This window comes from Pan paniscus, chromosome 4, assembly GCF_029289425.2.
Source record: "Pan paniscus chromosome 4, NHGRI_mPanPan1-v2.0_pri, whole genome shotgun sequence".
NCBI classification, from domain to species: Eukaryota; Metazoa; Chordata; class Mammalia; order Primates; family Hominidae; genus Pan; species Pan paniscus.
The window spans coordinates 146,739,579-146,759,380 of NC_073253.2; the positions used below are offsets into that span (position 1 = coordinate 146,739,579).

General features: G+C 45.5%; 2 protein-coding genes across 12 annotated transcripts in view; one reads left to right on the forward strand and one right to left on the reverse strand.

Annotated features, from left to right (window-relative positions):
* Nucleotides 1–19,802, forward strand: part of SLC36A1 (solute carrier family 36 member 1) — a 210,481-nt gene that overhangs the window by 64,316 nt on the left and 126,363 nt on the right. Inside the window, exon 11 of one of the 10 annotated variants that reach the window (XM_034960835.3) lies at nt 12,442–14,092. The exons of the other annotated variants lie outside the window; for them this stretch is intronic. Within the exon in view, the coding sequence (XP_034816726.1) occupies nt 12,442–12,491 (50 nt within the window). The 3' untranslated portion in view covers nt 12,492–14,092. Of the gene's footprint in view, nt 1–12,441; nt 14,093–19,802 lie in introns of those variants that run through there. 10 annotated transcript variants of the gene reach the window in all.
* FAT2 (FAT atypical cadherin 2) overlaps nt 1–19,802 on the reverse strand; it is an 87,374-nt gene that overhangs the window by 7,178 nt on the left and 60,394 nt on the right. The window contains exons 15-21 of one of the 2 annotated variants that reach the window (XM_003828989.6): nt 17,945–18,159; nt 16,762–16,899; nt 16,000–16,143; nt 14,521–14,718; nt 10,026–10,836; nt 6,367–6,512; nt 912–1,353 (exon numbers count right to left, since the gene is read on the reverse strand). In XM_003828989.6, the coding sequence (XP_003829037.2) occupies nt 912–1,353; nt 6,367–6,512; nt 10,026–10,836; nt 14,521–14,718; nt 16,000–16,143; nt 16,762–16,899; nt 17,945–18,159 (2,094 nt within the window). The remainder of the gene's footprint in view (nt 1–911; nt 1,354–6,366; nt 6,513–10,025; nt 10,837–14,520; nt 14,719–15,999; nt 16,144–16,761; nt 16,900–17,944; nt 18,160–19,802) is intronic. The other variant, XM_055112807.2, reaches the window with a different exon arrangement.

Genomic DNA, 19,802 nt, shown 5'->3' on the forward strand with positions numbered 1-19,802 from the left:
AGTGTTGACAGGCATGTCACATGTTGACAGGCATGTGGGTACATAGGAACCTCTCATGTTGTGTGTGATGTATAGAATAGATGGCTGAGAGGCATGTGGGTACACAGGAACCTCTCATGTTGCGTGTGATGTATAGAATAGCCATGCTGAGAGCAATGTATCCCTATTTAGTCAAAATAATTATTTGCATACTGTGAGCCTGTGACTTCCACCCCTGGGTGTCGGGTGTGTGTGTGTGAAGGAAACTCTCACACAGCTTCACAAGGAGACATATAGGAGAATGCTCCCTGCAGCATTGATGATGGAGATGGGTGTTTGGAGTGCGAGGGTGGAGAGGGAAAATGTGAGTGCGTGTACATCATGGAGTACTGAGCCACAGTTAGAAGCAATTAATGAGAATTGCTTATGGCAGCATTGACAGATCTTAAAAATATGGTGCTGAGCGAAAGCGTAAACAACATATACCACTTATATAAATTGGAAATTCAAGCATATGAAAAACAACATGTATTTTGCAAGAACTCATTCAAAAACTGTAAATGTTTGCCTCTAGTGTTAGGGAAGGGGAAGGGAGTGGAATATAAGTTAAAGGGGAATGAGAAGGAGACTGTGCATAGACCAGTGATGACACTAAGGTATGTGATTAATTCAACCCTCTGTCCCTGAGGTCCCCATTCATATCCTCCCTCGTCCCCCCAGAAGTAGAAAGATAGTTTTTGTTGAGAGGGAAGGAAGACTCCTGGCTTCCCCTAGTCTAGATATTGCAGATTCCAACCTGTTACTCACAAGATAGGGGAAGAGAGAGAAATTTCGAACCAGGAGGCTCTGAGATCTCCACCCTGACATGCCTTTCCCACCTGAAGAGCCTTCTGGGATAAACCCTGGGTTCAGCCTGGCACCCCAGCCCTCACCTGCCCCGTGGGTCCATGAGCACTTCCCACCATTGAGGCATGGGTTCTGGCTGCAGTAGTCACTGTGGAGGCAGCACTGGGTGAGGGCTTGTGTCTCCAGCAAGCCTGCCACCGTCTTGCCAGGGGCCAGCAGATCTAGAGCCTCTTCGTTGACCACGACAGCATCCAGGCAGCCTTCAAAGCCCTGGGAGACATTCGAGGAAGAATGCAACAGAATGAGGCCGCCCAGCAAGAGGTGCCTTTCGGGCCTCAGACCACGGCAGTTCTCTGGGACCACAAGGGAGGTGTTGCCCATGCTGTCAACCATCAGGCGAATGGAAGCGTCCATCTCCTCCACCAGGATGGAGTGCCACTCGTGGTCATTCACATGGCGCTGGGAGGAAAGGTTTCCATAGAAACCACCCAGACAGTGGTATTCCAGCTGGGGCACTCCACTGGCCAGCTGCAAAGGAAACCCAAACAGCCATCAGGAAAGCCAAGGAGTCCTTGTAAACCTGCTAAGAGGCTGCCAGTTCAAAGAATGTTGTTTGTATTTTTATGGGTAGGAGGGGGGTGTTTGGCTGTTTTAGACATGGCATTTGCAGAGCATAAAAACCCTCAAAGTGCTTTTGTGTTGATGGTCTCCTTTGTTCTCACCACACCCCATGGGATGGTCTGGGTAGGGGGTGACATCTCCATTCACAGATGAGGAAACTGAGGCCGAGAGATGCTTTGCTGATCAAGACCCTGTATTTTGGATGCTTCTTCACAGGCCTGTCCAGAGTTCCACACTTGTGAATATTGGCCTTCAGGGATTTGAAAAACCTGTCTCCCACTCCCACTTCCTTATTCAACAGCTTAGCACTTCTCAAAGTAGGTCCCCAAGACCTTTTCAGGGAAGCCACAAGGGCAAAGTATTTTTATAGTAATCCTAAGAGTTGATTTGCCTTTGTTTTCTCACAAGTATACAACAGAGTTTTGGAGACACATGTTGTCACAACTGATGAATGCAGAAGTAAATATGAGAAGCCAGCTATCTTCTATTAAGCCAGGCAAAAGAGAGGCTTGCAAAAATGTAAAACAATGCCACTCTTCCTTTTTCTTTTGGAAAGTAATTATTTTTCATAAAAATGTATAAAGACATACACTCATATGTTGATTGCAGCACTTTTCACAATAGCAAAGACATGGAATCAACCTAGATGCTCAACAACAGTGGGCTGGATAAAGAAAATATGGTACAGATACACCATGGACAACCATTCAGCCATAAAAAAGAATGAGATTATGTCCTTTGCAGCAACATGGATGGAGTTGGCGGCCATTATCCTAAGCAAACTAACACAGGAAGAGGAAATCAAATACCACATGTTCTCACTTACAAGTGGGAACTAAACGCTGAGTACACAGGGACACGAAGGGAACAATAGACATCAGGGCCTACTTGAGGGCAGAGGGTGGGAGAAGGGTAAGGACCAAAAAACTACCTATCAGGAACTATGCTTATTCCTTGGGTGATGAAGTAATATGTACACCAATCCCCTATGACACATCGGTTACCCGTATAACAAACCTGCATATGTACCCCCGAAACTAAACTAAAAATTGGAAGAAAAAAATTAATTAATTAATTAAGGTATTTATGTTGACATGTGAGTTTATTATTTCTAAATAAATTAATACATTTTTAAATATCTCAGTTTTAATGTCTAATACTGAATATGTTGATAGTTATAACCCACATAACCAAAACTTCCCTGGAATCCTCAATAATCTTCAAGAGTGTAAAAAGTCCTGAAGTCAAAAAGTCTGAGAACCACTGGGTTAAAACATTTTAATTCACTTCATTCCCAAGAGGTAGGACTGCCTGTGACCAAATACTTTTCTGGTCACTTTGGGCTAGGTAGAGTTTTCTCTGTTGAAATTTGAAGATCTAACCCAGTGTTTCTTATACATTGGCTATCTGTAGACCACCTCTCAGATTTTTGCCCTGGTTGAATACTACCTATACCTTTATTTACTTAAAAAGGAGACACTATTATTAGGGTAAATAGAAAACCAACACACTTGCCTTTAAGAAAGGGGGATAACAAAAATGAATGCAACTCAAGTAAAACATTGCAATGAAATCATTTCTTTTTATCTGTCTGGGACCACAAATCTGTTGATCCCACCGTCTTTTCATTGTCTCCCACCTCTGTAATGTCCTCGTTCCTCTCCTTATCCAGTTTAAGTTCCATAGTCAATCATCCTAACTACTCCCTTCACATACTCTTGACCTATCTCTTTCTTACTTCGTAGAACTCTCTTGGTAAACCCACAACTATGGAAAAAGCTAACTCTCCACCTGCTCTATACAGACATGGAGCAGAACATGGCTGGAGAAAAACGTGCAGCTTTGCTCACGAGCCTCTCTTTAATTTCATGACCATGGCTCTCAAATGAGCCTTTAATGCTGCCCAGCAATCACACTCCCTTCCTGAGTCCATCCGTTCTTCCAGATGACTGTTTTCACTACGTCTCTCTCCTGAGATCCCTAATGCCTCCCTCCTCATTCCCACTCTCAGCTGATCATCTCACATCCTACTGAAATCATCAGATGGGGGAACCTGCAGGCACTTTCACCATCACATCTATCCACCTTAGCTAAAGCCAATCTCTCCATTTATGCACTAGATTCTACCTCCTCACCTCCTCAAGGGTCTACTGATTCTCCTTCCTCTTTCCTACATCTTTGTTCGTTCACCACTGTATCATTCCACAGCATACACATATGCTGTTATTGCTCTAATCTTTATTTTCAAAAATATACCTTCTTTACAGATGATAATCTTTATTTTTTTAAAAAAGGTTGTCTTCACCTCAGTTTTCTAGCCAGATATTTTCCTTCTTTCCTGTCCCTTTTCAGCAAAATTTCACCCCAACCCACCATACACGGAAACCATTGGTGTCAGGGGATTCAATGATCTCTGTGTTGCCAAATCACTTCCCATCTTACTGGCCTCTCAGCAGCAGATCACCCAACAGATCACTCCTTCCTTCTTGATACGTGTTCTTCACTTGGCTTCCTGCATACAGTACTCCCTGGGTTTTCCTCCAGCATCACCAGTTACTCATGTTCAGTCTCCTTTGTTGAATCCCCTCTTCCCCCAGACCTGCTAATGTTGGAGGGTCTCAAGGAGTAATCCTTGGCCTACTCTCTCTTCAATCTACGTTGCTTGGTGATCTCCTCCCATCTCATGGCTTTCAGTACCACGTATGCACTGAAGACTCCCAGATCTCCATCTCCAGCATAGACCCCTCACAACATTAGGCTTGTCTTCCCAGATCCACTTGGAGGTCTAATGGGCATCTGAAACTTACACATCCGAAACTGCACTCTGATCTCCCCTCCCCAAACCTTGTATCCACCCATACCCTTCCCCAGGCCTGCTGGCACAAACTCCATTCTTCCAGTTGCCCAGGCCAAAATCTCATTACTTGCCTTCTCTCCCACCCTTCATTCAATTCACTGGGAAATCCTGTTGGCTTTGCCTTCAAAATCTTTGTAGAATCTATCTTCTTTCCAATTCCTCTGTCATCACCCTGGTCTAAACCACCATCCTCTCTTATCCAAATTATTGCAGTGGCCTCCTGACTGGGTCTCTCTGCTCCTATCTTTGTTTCTCTAAAGTTGATTCTCAACAAAGAAGCCATGATGACCCTTTTAAAATAGATCATTGCAATTATCTGCTCAAAACCTTCTAATGCCTCCATTTTGCTCAGAATAAAAGCCAAAGTCCTTACAATGTCCTACAAGACCTTCATAGATATGCCCTATCCCATTACGTCTCTGACCAACTCCTCCTCCTACTGTTCCCTTTACTCACTTCACTGGAGCCAGGTAGAACTCCAACCCATTGCTTAAACATGCTAAGCATTCTCCTGCCAAAAGGTTTTCGCATTGCTATTCCCTCTACCTAGAATGTTGTTCCTTCCAGATGTCCATAGAGCTAACTTTCTCACCCTCTCCAAATTATTGCTCAATTATTATCTCAATGAAAGCTTCCCTGGCCACCTTATTTAAAATTGTAAAATTGTAACTCTGGCTGGGCGTGTGTTTCATGCCTATAATCCCAGCACTTTGGGAGGCCAAGGTGGGTGGATCACTTGAGGCCAGGAGTTCAAGACCAGCCTGGTCAACATGGTGAAACCTCGTCTCTGCTAAAGACGCAAAAGAAAAAAATTAGTGAGCGTGGTTGCACACACCTGTACTTCCAGCTACTCCAGAGACTGAGACACAAGAATCACCTGAACCCAGGAGGCAGAGGTTGCAGTGAGCCGAGATCATGCCACTGCCCTCCAGCCTGGGCGACAGAGTGAGACTCTGTCTCAATAAATAAATAAATAAAAATTGCAACTCTCCTCACCCCTGATGCCCCTCCATTTTTTCGTTTTTGCTCATAATACGTATCAAATTTGAACAAATTCTATAATTTTCTGAGCTATTATGTTTATGTTTATTGTCAGTCTCTCCCCCATAGAACAAAAGCTTTAAAAGGGATTTCTGTCTTTTTCACTGATGAGACCCAAGCACCTAGGACAGTGCCTGTCACATAGTAGATGCTCAATAAATCTGTGTTGAATGAATTAAAAGCTAGTGGCCAAAGTTGGCTTTCTCTTTGTTGAAATGGTAGGTTGGGGCTGAGTGGTTCATGCCTGTAATCCTAGCACTTTGGGATGCCGAGGCAGGCGGATCATCTGAGGTCAGGAGTTCGAGACCAGCCTGGCCAACATGGCAAAACCCCATCTCTACTTAAAAAATACAAAAAATAGCCAGGCATGGTGGTGTGTGCCTGTAATCCCAACTACTCGGGAAGCTGAGGCAGGAGAATCGCTTGAACCTGGGAGACAGAGGTTGCAGTGATCTGAAATCACACCACTGCACTCCAGCCTCGGTGACAGAGAGAGACTCCATCTCAAAAAAAAAAAAAAGAAAAAGAAAGAAATGGTAGATTGGCATATGTGATAGAGGTGTTAAAATCACAGGCAGACTGTGACCTTCCACATGACATAATCCAAATAACTGAATGATTATTACAAAGGAAATTTATTTTTCTTCCATGTGATTCCATGGGGTTTGAGCACCCCCAGTGGTAAGCAATCCCCCCATCCCTGGGGAAACACTGGCCTGTTACTCAGCAAAAATGATAACGGCACCAGGGCTAGTTGACCTCATCCATCTCCATTTCTATCTTACCCCACAGAGTAAGCAGCCCCACTTGTGACCGTCCTTGGACATATATCTCTAGGTTGGGTGGCTGTGGCCATCCAGGACAGGATAATCATGTGGCCCAACAGTCACACCCAGAATCCCTGAAAACTGTGCAGGGATTTCTTTGGCAGAAATGGGCTTCCTGACATTCCTCATGCCTCACCCCCTACCTCCCCAGCCTGGGACACCCACATGAAATCTCTCAGGCTGGCAGTGCCTTACCTTCAGGGAGATGGACGCTGTTTCATTGGTGAATAGGAGAATGGCCTGTGGCTGGAGTGTTTTCAGATAGAAATGGATCTGCCAGTTCCGAGCCGCTGGGGCCCTGTACCGCACATAGCTCTGACCACTGAACCTTGTAGCAGTACCTGAGAAAGCAACCAAAGCTGTCATCTCTACTTGAAGTGGTCCCCATTGAGCCCTTGGACTGACTTTGTCATATTTAATCCTTGGGTGGCAGACAGAATCATTGCTCATATTTTATACATGAAGAAACTAGGCTGGGTGTGGGGTGTGCCATACCTTTCTAGTCTCACATGTAGAGCCAGACAGGAGCCTTCACCCTACCTTTTGTTGACTGCAGGGACCCCTGCCTTAGGTCCCAGCCTGGGTCAAGAAATATGAATTTAAACCATTAAGAAAGCAAAAGTCATCCAGGTGAGGTGGCTCATGCCTATAATCCCAGCACTTTGGGAGGCTGTGGCAGGAGGATCACCTGAACCCAGAAGTTCGAGACCAGCCTGGGCAACAGAGCAAGACCTCATCTCTAAAACATAAAATAAAAATAAAAATAGCCAGGCATGGTGCCTCATGCCTGTAACTCCAGTTACTTGGAATTACATCCTCTCAGCTGAGGCAGGTGTATCACTTGAGCCCAGGAAGTCAAGGCTGCAGTGAACCATGATCTTGCCACTCTATTCCAGCCTGGGTGACAGAGAGAGACCATGTCTCTAATAATAATAATAATAATAATAATAATAATTTTTAAAAGAAAGTAAAAATCAGGCCAGAAATGTAATGAATCAAGTGTGTGAAAATCAAAATTTTTATTCTACATAGTTTCCATGTTATTTCTGGTGTTGGGAATCTACACTGGGAATGTAGATACTGCATGTGTGTGTGATTTTAGACCCACAAGGGTTTTTGCCTCAGGATAGTTCCTTGTATCAGCAGGAGTTAATCATTTAAGTAAACAATAAAATGCGGCTGAGAGGTCAAGAGCCACTCTATGATAAAGAGAGAGGGGCAGTGATAGACTGTATGGCCAAAACTTATGTAAAGTCTGGCATCCTCCATCCCACCTTAGCAATGGCTAATGCACAGTTGCACAGTATGGAGTAAACTTGAGTTTCTTAAGCATCTTTGACTGTGGGACACTCTTATGTGGACCACTCTTGGGAATAGCTTTCTGTTGAACCCCCTTTGGGAAGTACTGCCCTCCCCAGATTTTAAAAAATATCCACCCTCCCCAGAAGTGAGTCCAGCTATGAAATCCCCAAAACCCCAGTGTAAATAAGCCTGTCAGTTGTCAGGGGAGAGGATGAGCGGTCCAGCCTCTAGATACCTAGCAAAGAGGAATTGTTGAAGAGAGAGAACAAAAGCCAAAAGGAGGAGAAGAAAGAACCAGAAAAGATGAGGCACAAGGGATTATAACATCCACACATTCCAGCTGGACACAGTGGCTCACACCTGTAATCCCAGAACTTTGGAAGGCCAAGACAGGCAGATCACCTGAGGTCAGGAGTTCGAGACCAGCCTGGTCAACATGGTGAAACCCCGTCTCTACTAAAAATACAAAAATTACCTGGGCATGGTGGCACTAGCCTGTAATTCCAGCTACTCACGAGGCTGAGGCAGCAGACTTGCTTGAACCTGGGAGGTGGAAGTTGCAGTGAGCCGAGATCGTGCCACTGCACTCCAGCCTGAGTGACAGAGCGAGACTTCATCTCAAAAACAAAAACAAAAATCCAAACAAGTCCAAAATTCCCTGACACTGGCAATTCCATTGTAGTAGGTACTTATTGGATGGGATATTGAAGATGATCTAGATCAGAAATTCCCACCCTGGCTGGATATCAGGATCAGCTGGAGAATCTTTATGACACAGAATCCTAAGTTCTCTCAGAGAATCTGATTCAGTAGTTCTGGGTGGCACGTGGAAATATGTATTTTAAAAATCTTACCATCATGGGTGTAACAACTGGAAGGGGGGCCCAAGGGAGGCTTCTGAGCTGGTGGTCATATTCTTTCCTTGATCTGGGCGTTGGCTACACAGATATATTTGCTTTATAAAAATTATTTGAGGTGTGTACTTATGATACATGAATTGGTTTCCTGTATGTTTTATATTTCACTAAAATGTTAAAAAATAAAAAACCTCTTTTCAACTGATTCTGGTGATCCATGAGTTTATCTAGTATTTCTTCAATGCAAGCCCTTGCACCTGCTGCTTCAGAATTAAATGCCAATTCTAGGACTCACTCAGAACCTTCTAAATTAAAACCTCTGGAGGTGACACCCAGGAGCATGTCTCTTTAAAATCACGCTCTCCAGTAGACTTTGCAAAATCTTGAATTTTAGAACCCCTATTGTCTGATGCCAGGTGGCTGAGAGAGACCCTTCAGCCTTCTTGGCTTTCCCTGCAGCAGGCCCTGGGGCAAGAAACACAGAGAAGGAAATCCTCTCCCCGACAGAGAGAAGCCCACCCAGCCTAAATCGAGTGGTTCCTGGACAAAGTCCACAAATCTTCTGAGAAATGATATCCCTAATGCCAGGCAGCTGGACCCATAAAGGGCAGGTCAGGCCAGGCCAGGCAGGAGCGCTGGTGAGCTGAAGGTCATGTCACTTTCCTTTAGCCAAGGCTCCTGAGCTGCTCCCTTGGTCTTAATGCCAGGGATGCTGGGTGAGTCTTGGAGTGCCTGAGGAGCTTAGTGAAGAGTTCAGGCTTTAGAGTGGGACACACAGATATTTGAATAACGAGGCCTTCATTGGAAGCTGTACAGTTTCAGGCAAACTAAATCTCATATCTCAGTTTCAACTGCAGATGGGGCTAATGACCCTGCTTGGTAGGGCTGTGGTGCCGATTAGTTTAGGTGACATCTACACAGAATGTGGCGTACAGCAGGCTCCTTATAGCAACTGCTACCACGGGAATGACAGTCACCGTTGATCTGGGGCTTATTGTGGGCCAGCCATGGGTTAAGTGCTTTTATAACTCTTACGTAATTTCCCCCCCGAACCCAACTCCAGGAGGCAGATGTATTTATTTTCACTATTTTATAGATGGGAAACTAAAAAGCTCAGAGGGTTTTAACAACACACCCAAAGTTACACAGCTAGTGACTGATGGAGCTAGGGTTTGAACCTGAGCTGTCTGAGTCTAAGCCTTGAGCTTATAACCACCAGACTATGGTAATAATAGTAGCAGTATTAGTAACTCACATGTATTGACCGCTTTCTGTATGTCAGGCACTGTTCTAAGCAAGCACTTGATACATAGTACTGATGTAATTCCTACAGCAGCCCAGCTCAAAGGCACAGAGAGGTTAATTTTCCTAAAGTCGCCTGGTTAGTAAGGGGTAGAGCTGGGATTTTAACCCATGAAGACTGAAGCCACAGCCTATGCTCTTAGCCATGATGTTAAACCACATATTGTAGTCTTACTGTTATTTTCTAAATCTCGAAAGGGAGCTGAGAATTGGGTATTATTCCATAACTAGATTTTGTGAGGCCACTAGCTGTCTTATGGTGATCGGTGGCCTTTGGGCTTATTAAAACTTCCCTGAACTCTCCCACAGAGCCTCAGTGGAATCTCCATGCTTAGAGTCAGGCGGGCTGAGCCCAGCAGTGCTGCTCGTCCCTAGGGAAGATGTAGTACTTACCATTGCAGGAGCAGCTCCTCTGCAGGTGGTGCCGCGGGGTTAGGATGCTGAGCCTGGCGGTGCTGTACGTGGGCCCAACCTTGGGGTCCAGATGCACTGTGTTATGGCAGATTTGACCCTGGCAGGTTGGCCCCTGGCAGGGCACCATGGGCATAGCTGACCGCATCTGAACCCCCACTGAATGCTCCATCTCCTTGGCTGAGTGAGTGATGATGGATGCTAGCTCCTGGAACTCGTAGAAGGTTCCAGAATGCCCCTCAAAGACCAGAAGCACGTCCACACCAGCCACGGCCTCTGCAGGCTGGAGGCTGGCCAAGTGAATGTTAGCCCGTTTGATGTCCAGCTTATGGCTGAGGAACCTCTGCAGGTTCCGCCAGTGGTCACTCACCAGCTCCTCGGGGGTGAGCTGGTAGAAGCCCATCCACATGGCCTGCTGCAGAGCCTCCTGCCCCACATGCCACACGTACACATGGACCCCAGCCGTCGTGGTGAAGGTCCCATCGCTGACCGTGACGTTGAACGAGTAGTGGCCACGAGGCAGGCCCTGGGCGGCGATAATCTTGCCATCAGGCGCACCCACTGAGAAGTGCCTGCCCAGGGTCTCCTCCTCTGCCAGGCTATAGGTCAGCGTGTCCTGGGGGTCTCGGTCTGTGGCATGGATCTTACCCACCATGCCACCCTGGAACTCATCCTCTCCAACAGTGATGAAGATCTCCAGTGGGAGAGCAGAAGGTGCATAGTGGCTCTGCTCTGTGACATGGACGCGGACAGACGTCGAAGACGAGAGGGGAGGGATGCCACTGTCTGACGCCTGTGGGCAAAACAAACACTGCTGTCACCCAACAGAACTGCAGTGCTCTTGCGCCCGACTGAGGCTGGGCCTCCTTGTGGAGCTGCGTTTCTCTGCCCCACACCCAACTTGAGGGCTGGCTCAGCGCATTGTTGCATTTAGAAAAAAAAAATCTAACTCCAAAAGCACTGACAGAAAAGAAAGATTTTCTGAAGGTTTTGTAGAGATTGAAGGAGGGAGTTACATCCTAAACCATGCAGTAAAACAATGCAGTTTCCTCATGTGACATCTCTCTGAGCCTCTTCCTAAATCTCTCCAGCCATAGACTTGGGCTAACTTCCTCATGAAGTTTCTCATTCTGTCCCTGTCCTCAAGGGCACCCTCAGATGTCTCAGCAATTCTGATGCACCATGCACCCTGCTCAGCCTATGAAAATTCTCCTTGGGATTCCCTTTTGCTATGCGATTGGAGTGGGAGTTGGGATTTGTCCTTCTAGTCAGTCAACGAAGTCTTCTGCTGTGGCCAGGAGAAAAGAGACAATAAATAAGTTACCAAATAACTTGGATAAAATGCTGGGAAGGAAATAAACAGAGACCTAACTTTGATCAGGTAGAAGAGAAGGAGTCTCTGTGGAGTGACATTTGAGTCCTGAGGGATGAGAAGAAGAGGCGACAGGCAGAGGGAGCAGCAAGTGTAAGGTCCTGGGGTAGGAATGAAGGCGGTGTGTTCAACAGCACAGACGGGATCACTGGTGCTGGAGCAAGTGGGCAGGGAAGCAGGCCTGACCTCACTGCTGGGCTGGCACGCGCAGGGTTGCAGTTAATGTCAGAACTGTGAAAAGCCGTGAGGGTGACAGGACCTCACTTAAGTAGGGAAAAGAATGTAAATCATAAACGCATTTTCCTTTCATGTTTCACCACACATCCCTGCAACTTCCTGCCTGACTTAGAAAGGACAGGCTTGCCTTCCTCTCCTCGGTGATGTTATCACTTCCTCAGCTGTCAACAAGGGTCTCCACAATTTTCCCTGTAGTAATATCTTGTTCACCTGCACTCCAACACTTTTAATGTACAAGAAAGTTGATAAGATTACACCTACTGCTGGAAGTCATGCATAACACTGAAGAGATATTAACAGCAACAATAATAATTAACACTACTATTAATTATAATGTATAGCTAACATTAGTTACAACAATACTACTACTACCGATTATATATAATACATAGCTAACATTAACTGAGTACAATGCTAGTCATTATCATAGATAAACTATGATAATGCTGTAAATACATTATCCTAGTTTATCCTTCTTATGAGATAGGTACTATCAAGTCACCCATCCTACAAAAAATATAACTGAGGCTCAAAGAGGTGAAGTAACTTGCCCAAGGTCATACAGCAGCAGATAAGGCCTGAGCAGAATCTGAATACCTATCTGTGTCTATAGCCTGTGTTTTTCTTTGCTGGCCTATGGTGCCTCCCAGTGCATGGAAGTGGAAGTACGGGACAAATGCAATTGATGGTGATGATGCCAGTCATTACTAAGCTCCTGTCTAGGCAGGGCGTGTGCCTGGGTCTGAGAATACAGAGGTCAGGAAGCCATTCTCTCTCATCTCTCCCTAGGCAATCACATCCATGCTCTTGGCTTTGAGGGCCATCTACCAATCCTCTGAGCTGCCAACTCCAATTCCCAGCTACCCACTGGACACCTCCGCTTGGATGTCTCACAAACAACTGGGAAATAATGTGCAAAACAGAGCTTCGGTTTAGCCCATAAACCTGTCCTGCCTTCCCGTCTGGGCCTTTCCAGTCTCATAAATGCACTACCACCCAAGTCTTCATGGGAGCCAACAATTTAGAAATCATCCCTGAATCGTCTCTGTTCTTTCTAACCGCACATCCACTCCACCAACTCCTATCAATTTACATACAAAATATGTCCCAAATCTCTCCGCTTTCTGCATCTTCTCCATCACTCCGTGGTCTCAGCCCCACTATCTCCAGCTTGGATGACTTCTCACTGGTCTCCCTCACCCACTCTATAGAGCTTGAAAAATGAGCTTCCTGAGACACAAAGAGGATCCCTTTTCCATCTGAAACCCTCCAACCACCTCTCATTGTACTTAGATTAGAATCTAAAAGTGTTACCAAGGCTTATACTTAGAAGATTGGATGCCCTGGTTTGTCAAGGACAGTCTTGATTTTTACCTGTTGTAAATCAGCTACTACCAAGTATTATTTTTAGTGCCTGTTTTGGACTGTATGTTTGTGTCCCCTCAAAATTCATATGTTAAAATCTAATCCCCAGTGTAACAGTATTTGGAGGTGGAGCCCTTGTGAATGGGATTAGGGCCCTTATGAGAAGGGCCATGTGAGCATACAATGAGAAGCCGACAGTCTGCCATTCAGAAGAGGGCACTCACCAGAACCTGGCCATGCTGGCACCCCAATCTGGGACTTCCAGCCTCCAGAACTGTGGGAAATACATTTCTGTCCTTTAAGCCACCCAGCCTATGGTGTTCTGTTGTAGCAGCCCAAATGGACTAAGTCAGTGCTTCTCTCACTCTCAAAGATCGCAGTTTGGACCTCAGATAATACAGTCATCCAAGCCACAAGGCCCACATGATCTACCCAGCCTATCTCCTCAGCCTCATTCCCACCCCTGCTCATGATGTTCTCAGTACCTCAGCCATACCTCAAGCCACTTCAGGCTCTTTCCCAACTCATGTTGCTCTTCCTGCCTGGAAGACTCTCCTGCCCACTTTTCACATGGTTGGCAGCTTGGCTCTCTGCTCAGATGTCACCTCCTGGGGGCAGCCTCCCTCTGAATGTGTGTCCCCCTGTCTTATGAGTCTCTCATCACTTTACTTCCTTATCATCATTTGTAAAGATGTTATTTCTTTCTTTATCTGTTTATTGTTTATCTCCATGATTACAATGGAAAGCCCCTGGAGACAGGAATCATTCCCTCCTTACCCTCTGCTATGTTCCTAGCAGCTTGCAAATGGCCTCGCATGTAGTAGATGCTCAATAAATACTTGTCGAGAGATGGACTGACTGACTGAAAGAATGAATACATCATTCCCAGCCCATAAGTTTACAGAATAGTAGGGTCCACTGGACTTGAGATTTAGGAAAGAGATTTGGAGAAATAAAGTGAGGGAGAGATATCAGACCACCATCTTGGCCACTGTTCTTTAGCAATTCCTATGAAACCCATAACACCACCACCAGAATCCCCTACACACATGTGCATACAATATCTCACTTGAGCCCCAAGCCAGTTCTCTGAGGTAGGTTGTTTTAGCTCCTGAGGTTCAGAGAGCTGTTCTGGCTAAGCTCTAGGAGCTACAGCCAGAGGGTGTTTTGCCCAGGCACAGAGCAGGGATTAAGAATTTGGAGTCTGGGGTCAGAGTGCTTGGGTTTGAAGCAACCCACCTTTGCCACTTATTACCAGTATTACTTTAAGCCAGTCACTTAAATCCCCTGTGTTCCTCAGTTTCCTCATCTGTAAAGCGGGGTGGTAACTATACCTGCCCCGAGTGTTATGAGGCTTTAGTCCTGAGAAGGACCTAGCCCAGTGCCTGATGCATCCTAAGTGCTTTGTACATTTTTTCCCTAATGACAGAAGCACTGGTGGGGCTTTTGCCAGCATCTTTACTGTACCCATGGTCACCACCAGAAGCCTAGCACAGCTCTCACCTGGATCTGAAGCTGATACCATTCCTGGGCCCTCCTGCTTAGGCCCTCAGCAGTAACCAGCCATCCATCTGGGGTCACTCGGAAGGCAGAGCCGTTGTTCCCCTTGGTGATTCGAAACGAGTAGGGGGGGCCATTCTCTGGAGAGTCTGGGTCACTCAGGATCAGCTGCAGGACTTTGCTGCCAATGGGGGAGTTCTCCTGAGACCGAGAGTGACAAAGAAGGCAAAGAGCAGAATGAGTCCCGGTCCTTCCTTTCGCACGTGTCTGGGTATGTCATCTGGAATGAGTCCTCAGCACTCTGACTGCTTGTAGATGGTGCCTGGACATCAAGCTGCTGCTCACTCATTCTGCCTGCCTTTGAGGTAGTTGTTGACTTTCCTGTCTAGACCAGGAGCTCCCCAAGGGCAGTGTTGGGTCTTAGAAACACAGCCCATTGGGGCAGGAAGGATCCTTAGAGAACAAAGGTTAAACCCTTTATTCTGTAGAGAGATGACTTGCTCAAGATCACACACTGCTGAATCATGTATTTAAATTAGTTATTACCTGGATTACATAAGGGAATGTTGCGATTTGCAAAGCCAATTGAACACTTATAAATGATTTCTTCCTTAGAGGACCTGCATGCAATATGTATCCGATAAGCACACTTAAAGATGACTAGGAATTTAATTAAGAAAAACCAGATTCCCTGAGTATCATTTTAGCCTTTGTTGTATAACATGGGCATTTAGTGTACTATAACACAATGGTTACTAACTTTTTGGCATCACAGTATTATCTACAAACAGAATCTAATGGGCAGAAACTGATCGTTGCCTATCCAACAGACATTCTCTGTTCCTTTCTTATAAAACCCTGCTTTGGTTCAGATGTGGACTGGCGATATTCTCAGAAAAGATATTTTTAGTCAGGTAACTTATTATTTGCAGCCAAAGCATCCTAACCCATACCCATAATATATAAAACAGGTAAAAGTGGAACAGCCCTAGGTAATGCATAGTAGGACCCAGAACTCTGCCTTTTTATTCACTCCCTCGCCTCCCTTCACCACTTACAGCCCTGAAAATTACTCATAGAATCCCAGGGCCCTCTCCAAATCCTATTTGCAAACCATTAGTAGGGAATAGCTTGGGTTCTGGAAACAAACAAAAAAATCCCTGGGGTTTAATCCCAAGTTTGCCACATTCCAGGTATGGCATGTTTTCATACCTCAATCTTCTAAATCTGTAAAATGGGTACTACCTACTTCATATGGCTGTTATGAGTCTCAAATGAGGTAATGGATATGAAAGTGCCTAACACAGTGCCTGATTCCTTTCAATTCTATAATGCCCTCCAACAGTCTGTGTTGCCTTTGGGGACATCAGTGGCAAAGTCATAGTCATTGTTCATGTGGACTAATGCCACTGAGGGGCATCTTCTGCTAGAAGGGAAATGAAGGGAGGAAGGGCTCAGGGTGCCTTGGAGGCTCAAGCTTACCTGGACAGTGGTGCTGTAGTTGAGCTGGAAGAATCTCGGTGGGTTATCATTGACATCAGCCACTTGGATAGCGATGTCTGTGTCCTCATGCAGTGGAGGCTGCCCACTGTCTGTGGCTCGGAGCTTCAGGGAATAACTAGAGGCCTATTGCAAAATGTCCAGTGGAGGTTAGCAATGAGGTAGTTGTCCCTCACTTCTGCCCCCTGAGTCATCACTAATATTTTCAAAAAAAATAAGATGGAGACACTTTCCTATGCCCACCCCCACTGCCCACCCGTAGCATTTTAGGCCTTAGGTTCTGGAGTCAGACAGAAATAGGTGTGATTCCTTACTCAACCATTTGCTGGCAATGAGACCTTGGGAAAGTGAATGAATTTATGTGAGGATAATGTCAGGACGCACTTCCTTAAATTATTTTGAGGATCAAATGGCATAAATCCTTATAAAACATTTAGGAAAGTGTCTGGCACACAGTGGGTGCTCAAAAAATGTGGCTATTTTATAATGATCTAATGATTCCTGCTCAATTGTGAGAAGCCACCTGAGGTCCTCTAGGGAAGGTTACGGGGTCACTCAGTTCCTCTCCTGCCTCTGGCCTCACAGTCCACAGAGGCCCCACAGAGAAAACAAGTGAGAGATATTCTGGGTAGGTCTGAGGAAGTTTCAGGATGGGGTCTTGACGGCGATTCATCTTCTGGACCTGCAGTGGGACTGTGTCTCTGCTCTAATGAGCTCAGGGTGCGCCCCTCCCACATGACTCACCTGTTCCCGGTCCAGGGCCTTGGCCACCTGTAGCTCCCCCTTTTTGGGGTGAATGGTGAAGTGCCCAAGCTGGTTCCCTCCTACGAGGCTATAGGTAATGTCACTATTTAGGGGTCCATCTTCATCAGTCGCTGATACCTGCAGTGGGGTAGGGGGATTGTGAATGGAGGGACAGGAATCTTGACCCCTGGGAGTACAGGGGGAAGCAGATATGTCCCTGCCCCAGTGACTGCCTTTGGGCTAGCAGTGCCTGGATCACAGTCATCCCTGCCAAAGTAATCTCTTCACTTACATCCTCGTGTGGACTTCAGCATGCCATGGTTTATTCATTCACTCACCATTCACTCTTGCTAATAGCATGCTAGGCCCTGTCCTAGAATGTGAGGAATGTGCTAAAATGAATGTGCCTGCAGGAAGTTTAATGTCTAATTTTATGGGTAATTCTAATTTGGAGTAAAGTATGATCAGCCTTATAAGAGCACACAGTGATACATTACACTGGGGAGATTAGAAAAGGATTCATGAAGCCCTGAAGGATCAGGAGGTTCTTTTGGGGCTGGAGCAGGCATTCCAGGCAGAGGAAGTACTGTGAGCCCAGAGTGTGAAAGTGCAGACAATGTTTTGGGGAAAGGTAGATATTCCTGTGTGGTTGGAGCATAGGGTGCACCAGAGCAGGGAGTGGAGGGAGAGACTGGAAGGTGGGATGAAGAATGCGGGAGTATGGGTGGACAGAACTGGGTTTCACTCCATTGAATGAGGGAGTTATTGCATATTTAAATGCAAAGAGGTATTATTTGATGTCCCCTCAGTCCCTGCCCCACAACTGTCATTCCATGTCACCCGCTATGACCAGGCCCTTCCCAGGCTTGGGAGCCTCTGGCAGTCCTCTGGGGTCTGTCTCTTTTTCTCTCTTCTCCTAACAAACCTCGCCTATCCCATGCCCCATTCCATCATCTCTGATCTTATCATATGGCTCTGAGACATTCTCTCAGGAGAGATAGTTTGGCTGAGCATGGTTTGGCCATACTCAAATCTCACATAAACCTCTGACAAGTCAGAGTCAAGTATACAGTGTATTAACTTAATAAACTAATCCATGCTCATAGATGGCTGGGTGTGGGGGTGAGATAAGAACCCACCCCAGAGTTCTTGCCCCACAAAGAGCAAGGTGGCAGATCCTTACCGTGAGGATGACGTCACCCACAAGAACATTCTCTAAGACCCTTGTGCTATATGGATCTTGGGGGAAATGGGGCCGGTGTTCATTGACATCAGTGATGTTGACCATGACTGTGGTCACGTCACTGAGGGAAGAGGAGCTCTTCCGGCTGCACTCAATGGACAGGAAGTACTTGGGGCTTGTCTCAAAGTCCAGGCTTGCGTTGACATACAGGATCCCTGAAGAAGCAAGAGGTGACAGCAGCAATGAGGCAGTTGGGCCCTCAAAGGCGCAGGACTGAGGGTCTGAGCCCAGCCCTAGGAGAGGCAGCTCAACAGGGCTAGGCAAGGTGAGTGTCCTCTGTCATCTCCCCGTCCATCTCCCTTTGCTATCCCCTTGACCCCCTTCCCCATCATCTCCCTCATTTTCTTTATTATTATTCACAACAGCTATATTTCCCTCACTTACTTCTGTAATATTTGATTTAAATCTCATTTAAATGTGTGATGCTAAATTTATCTCATTGAGATCTATAAAAACCCTGTGGAGCAGGAATGATTATGATTCCCATTTTCTAGGTCAGTCCATTGACCTAGATGCTCTAATAGGCAAGTGACTTGTCCAACCTCACCCAGCTAGTAAATGACAGACCTTAGGTCATAAAATGAGATTCATTAATACTCAAAGTTGCCCACAAATTGTTAGGGCACAGGTTATTATTCTGAAAACTGGAACAAAGAAATAAAAGAACAAGGATTTATCCTGCCTTTCCCGGCTAACCAAATAGTTAATGATGGACACTCTGCTTTTTGTTTTATTTTATTTTTCTTTCAACAGCATCACATGCCAATGAACATCTTTTTATAATTCAGTCAGAAAATAATGAGGAGTAATAGGATTAGAAAATCACCATTTTACAGCCCTTAATGAAAAGGTATATCTATCTAGGAAATGATCAGCAAAGCCTGCTAAAACCATTAGAAGAAAGGCTGATGAAGAAGTCTATAATGGCCTTATATACCCAAATTATAACTATATATTCATATATAATGGATCAGGTTGACAACACCTGAACTTACCATCTATCTTAACACCAGAAAAAAAAAAAAAAGCCAGTTAGCTCTTATGTGCCTCCAGACATGATGCAAACAGCATAGCATCATCTATGAAGCACTGTGTTGATCAAGCACTGTCAACTAAACCTGATCAAGGCCTTTGATCCAAATGTCATTCCTAGGAAATACAAGGACCCGAGGGATATGCTATATGACACTATAAAGAGCCAACCAATCCAAACGATGGAAAATTCTATCAGACACATGACTTAACTGTTTCATTAAATAAATGGCAGGGGGAAATAAAGAGGAAGAAGAAAATGTTAGAGATTAAAGGACACTTAAAATCTTGCATATCAACCAAATTCAGTATGTAGATGTTTTGGGGATACTAACAAACCAGCTTCGAAAAGACATTTATGAGAATCTGAAAAATGGCCTGGTGATATTAAGAAATTGTTATCTTTTAGGTGTGATAAGGTATTGTGGTTTTGTTTAGAAAAAGAGTTCTTATTATACAGAGATACACACTGAAGTCCTTACAAGTGAAATGACACAGTGTCTGCGATTGGATGGATGTGGGGGCCAAAGGGTAAAGAGGAAACCAGGCTGGTCTCTGCTGATGATTACTGAAGCTGGGTGGTGGGAACATAGGGCCCATTGTACTATTCTATTTTTTAATATGTTCAAAGTCTCCATGGTAAATTTTAAAAAATATTGCTCAATGATAAGGCAGCTGTTTGGGGAGGTAGAGAGCACCATTCCAGGGGAGCCATGGGGAGGAATCTGCGTGAGACACAGGCTGACCTGGGTGGCCTCTGAGGCCC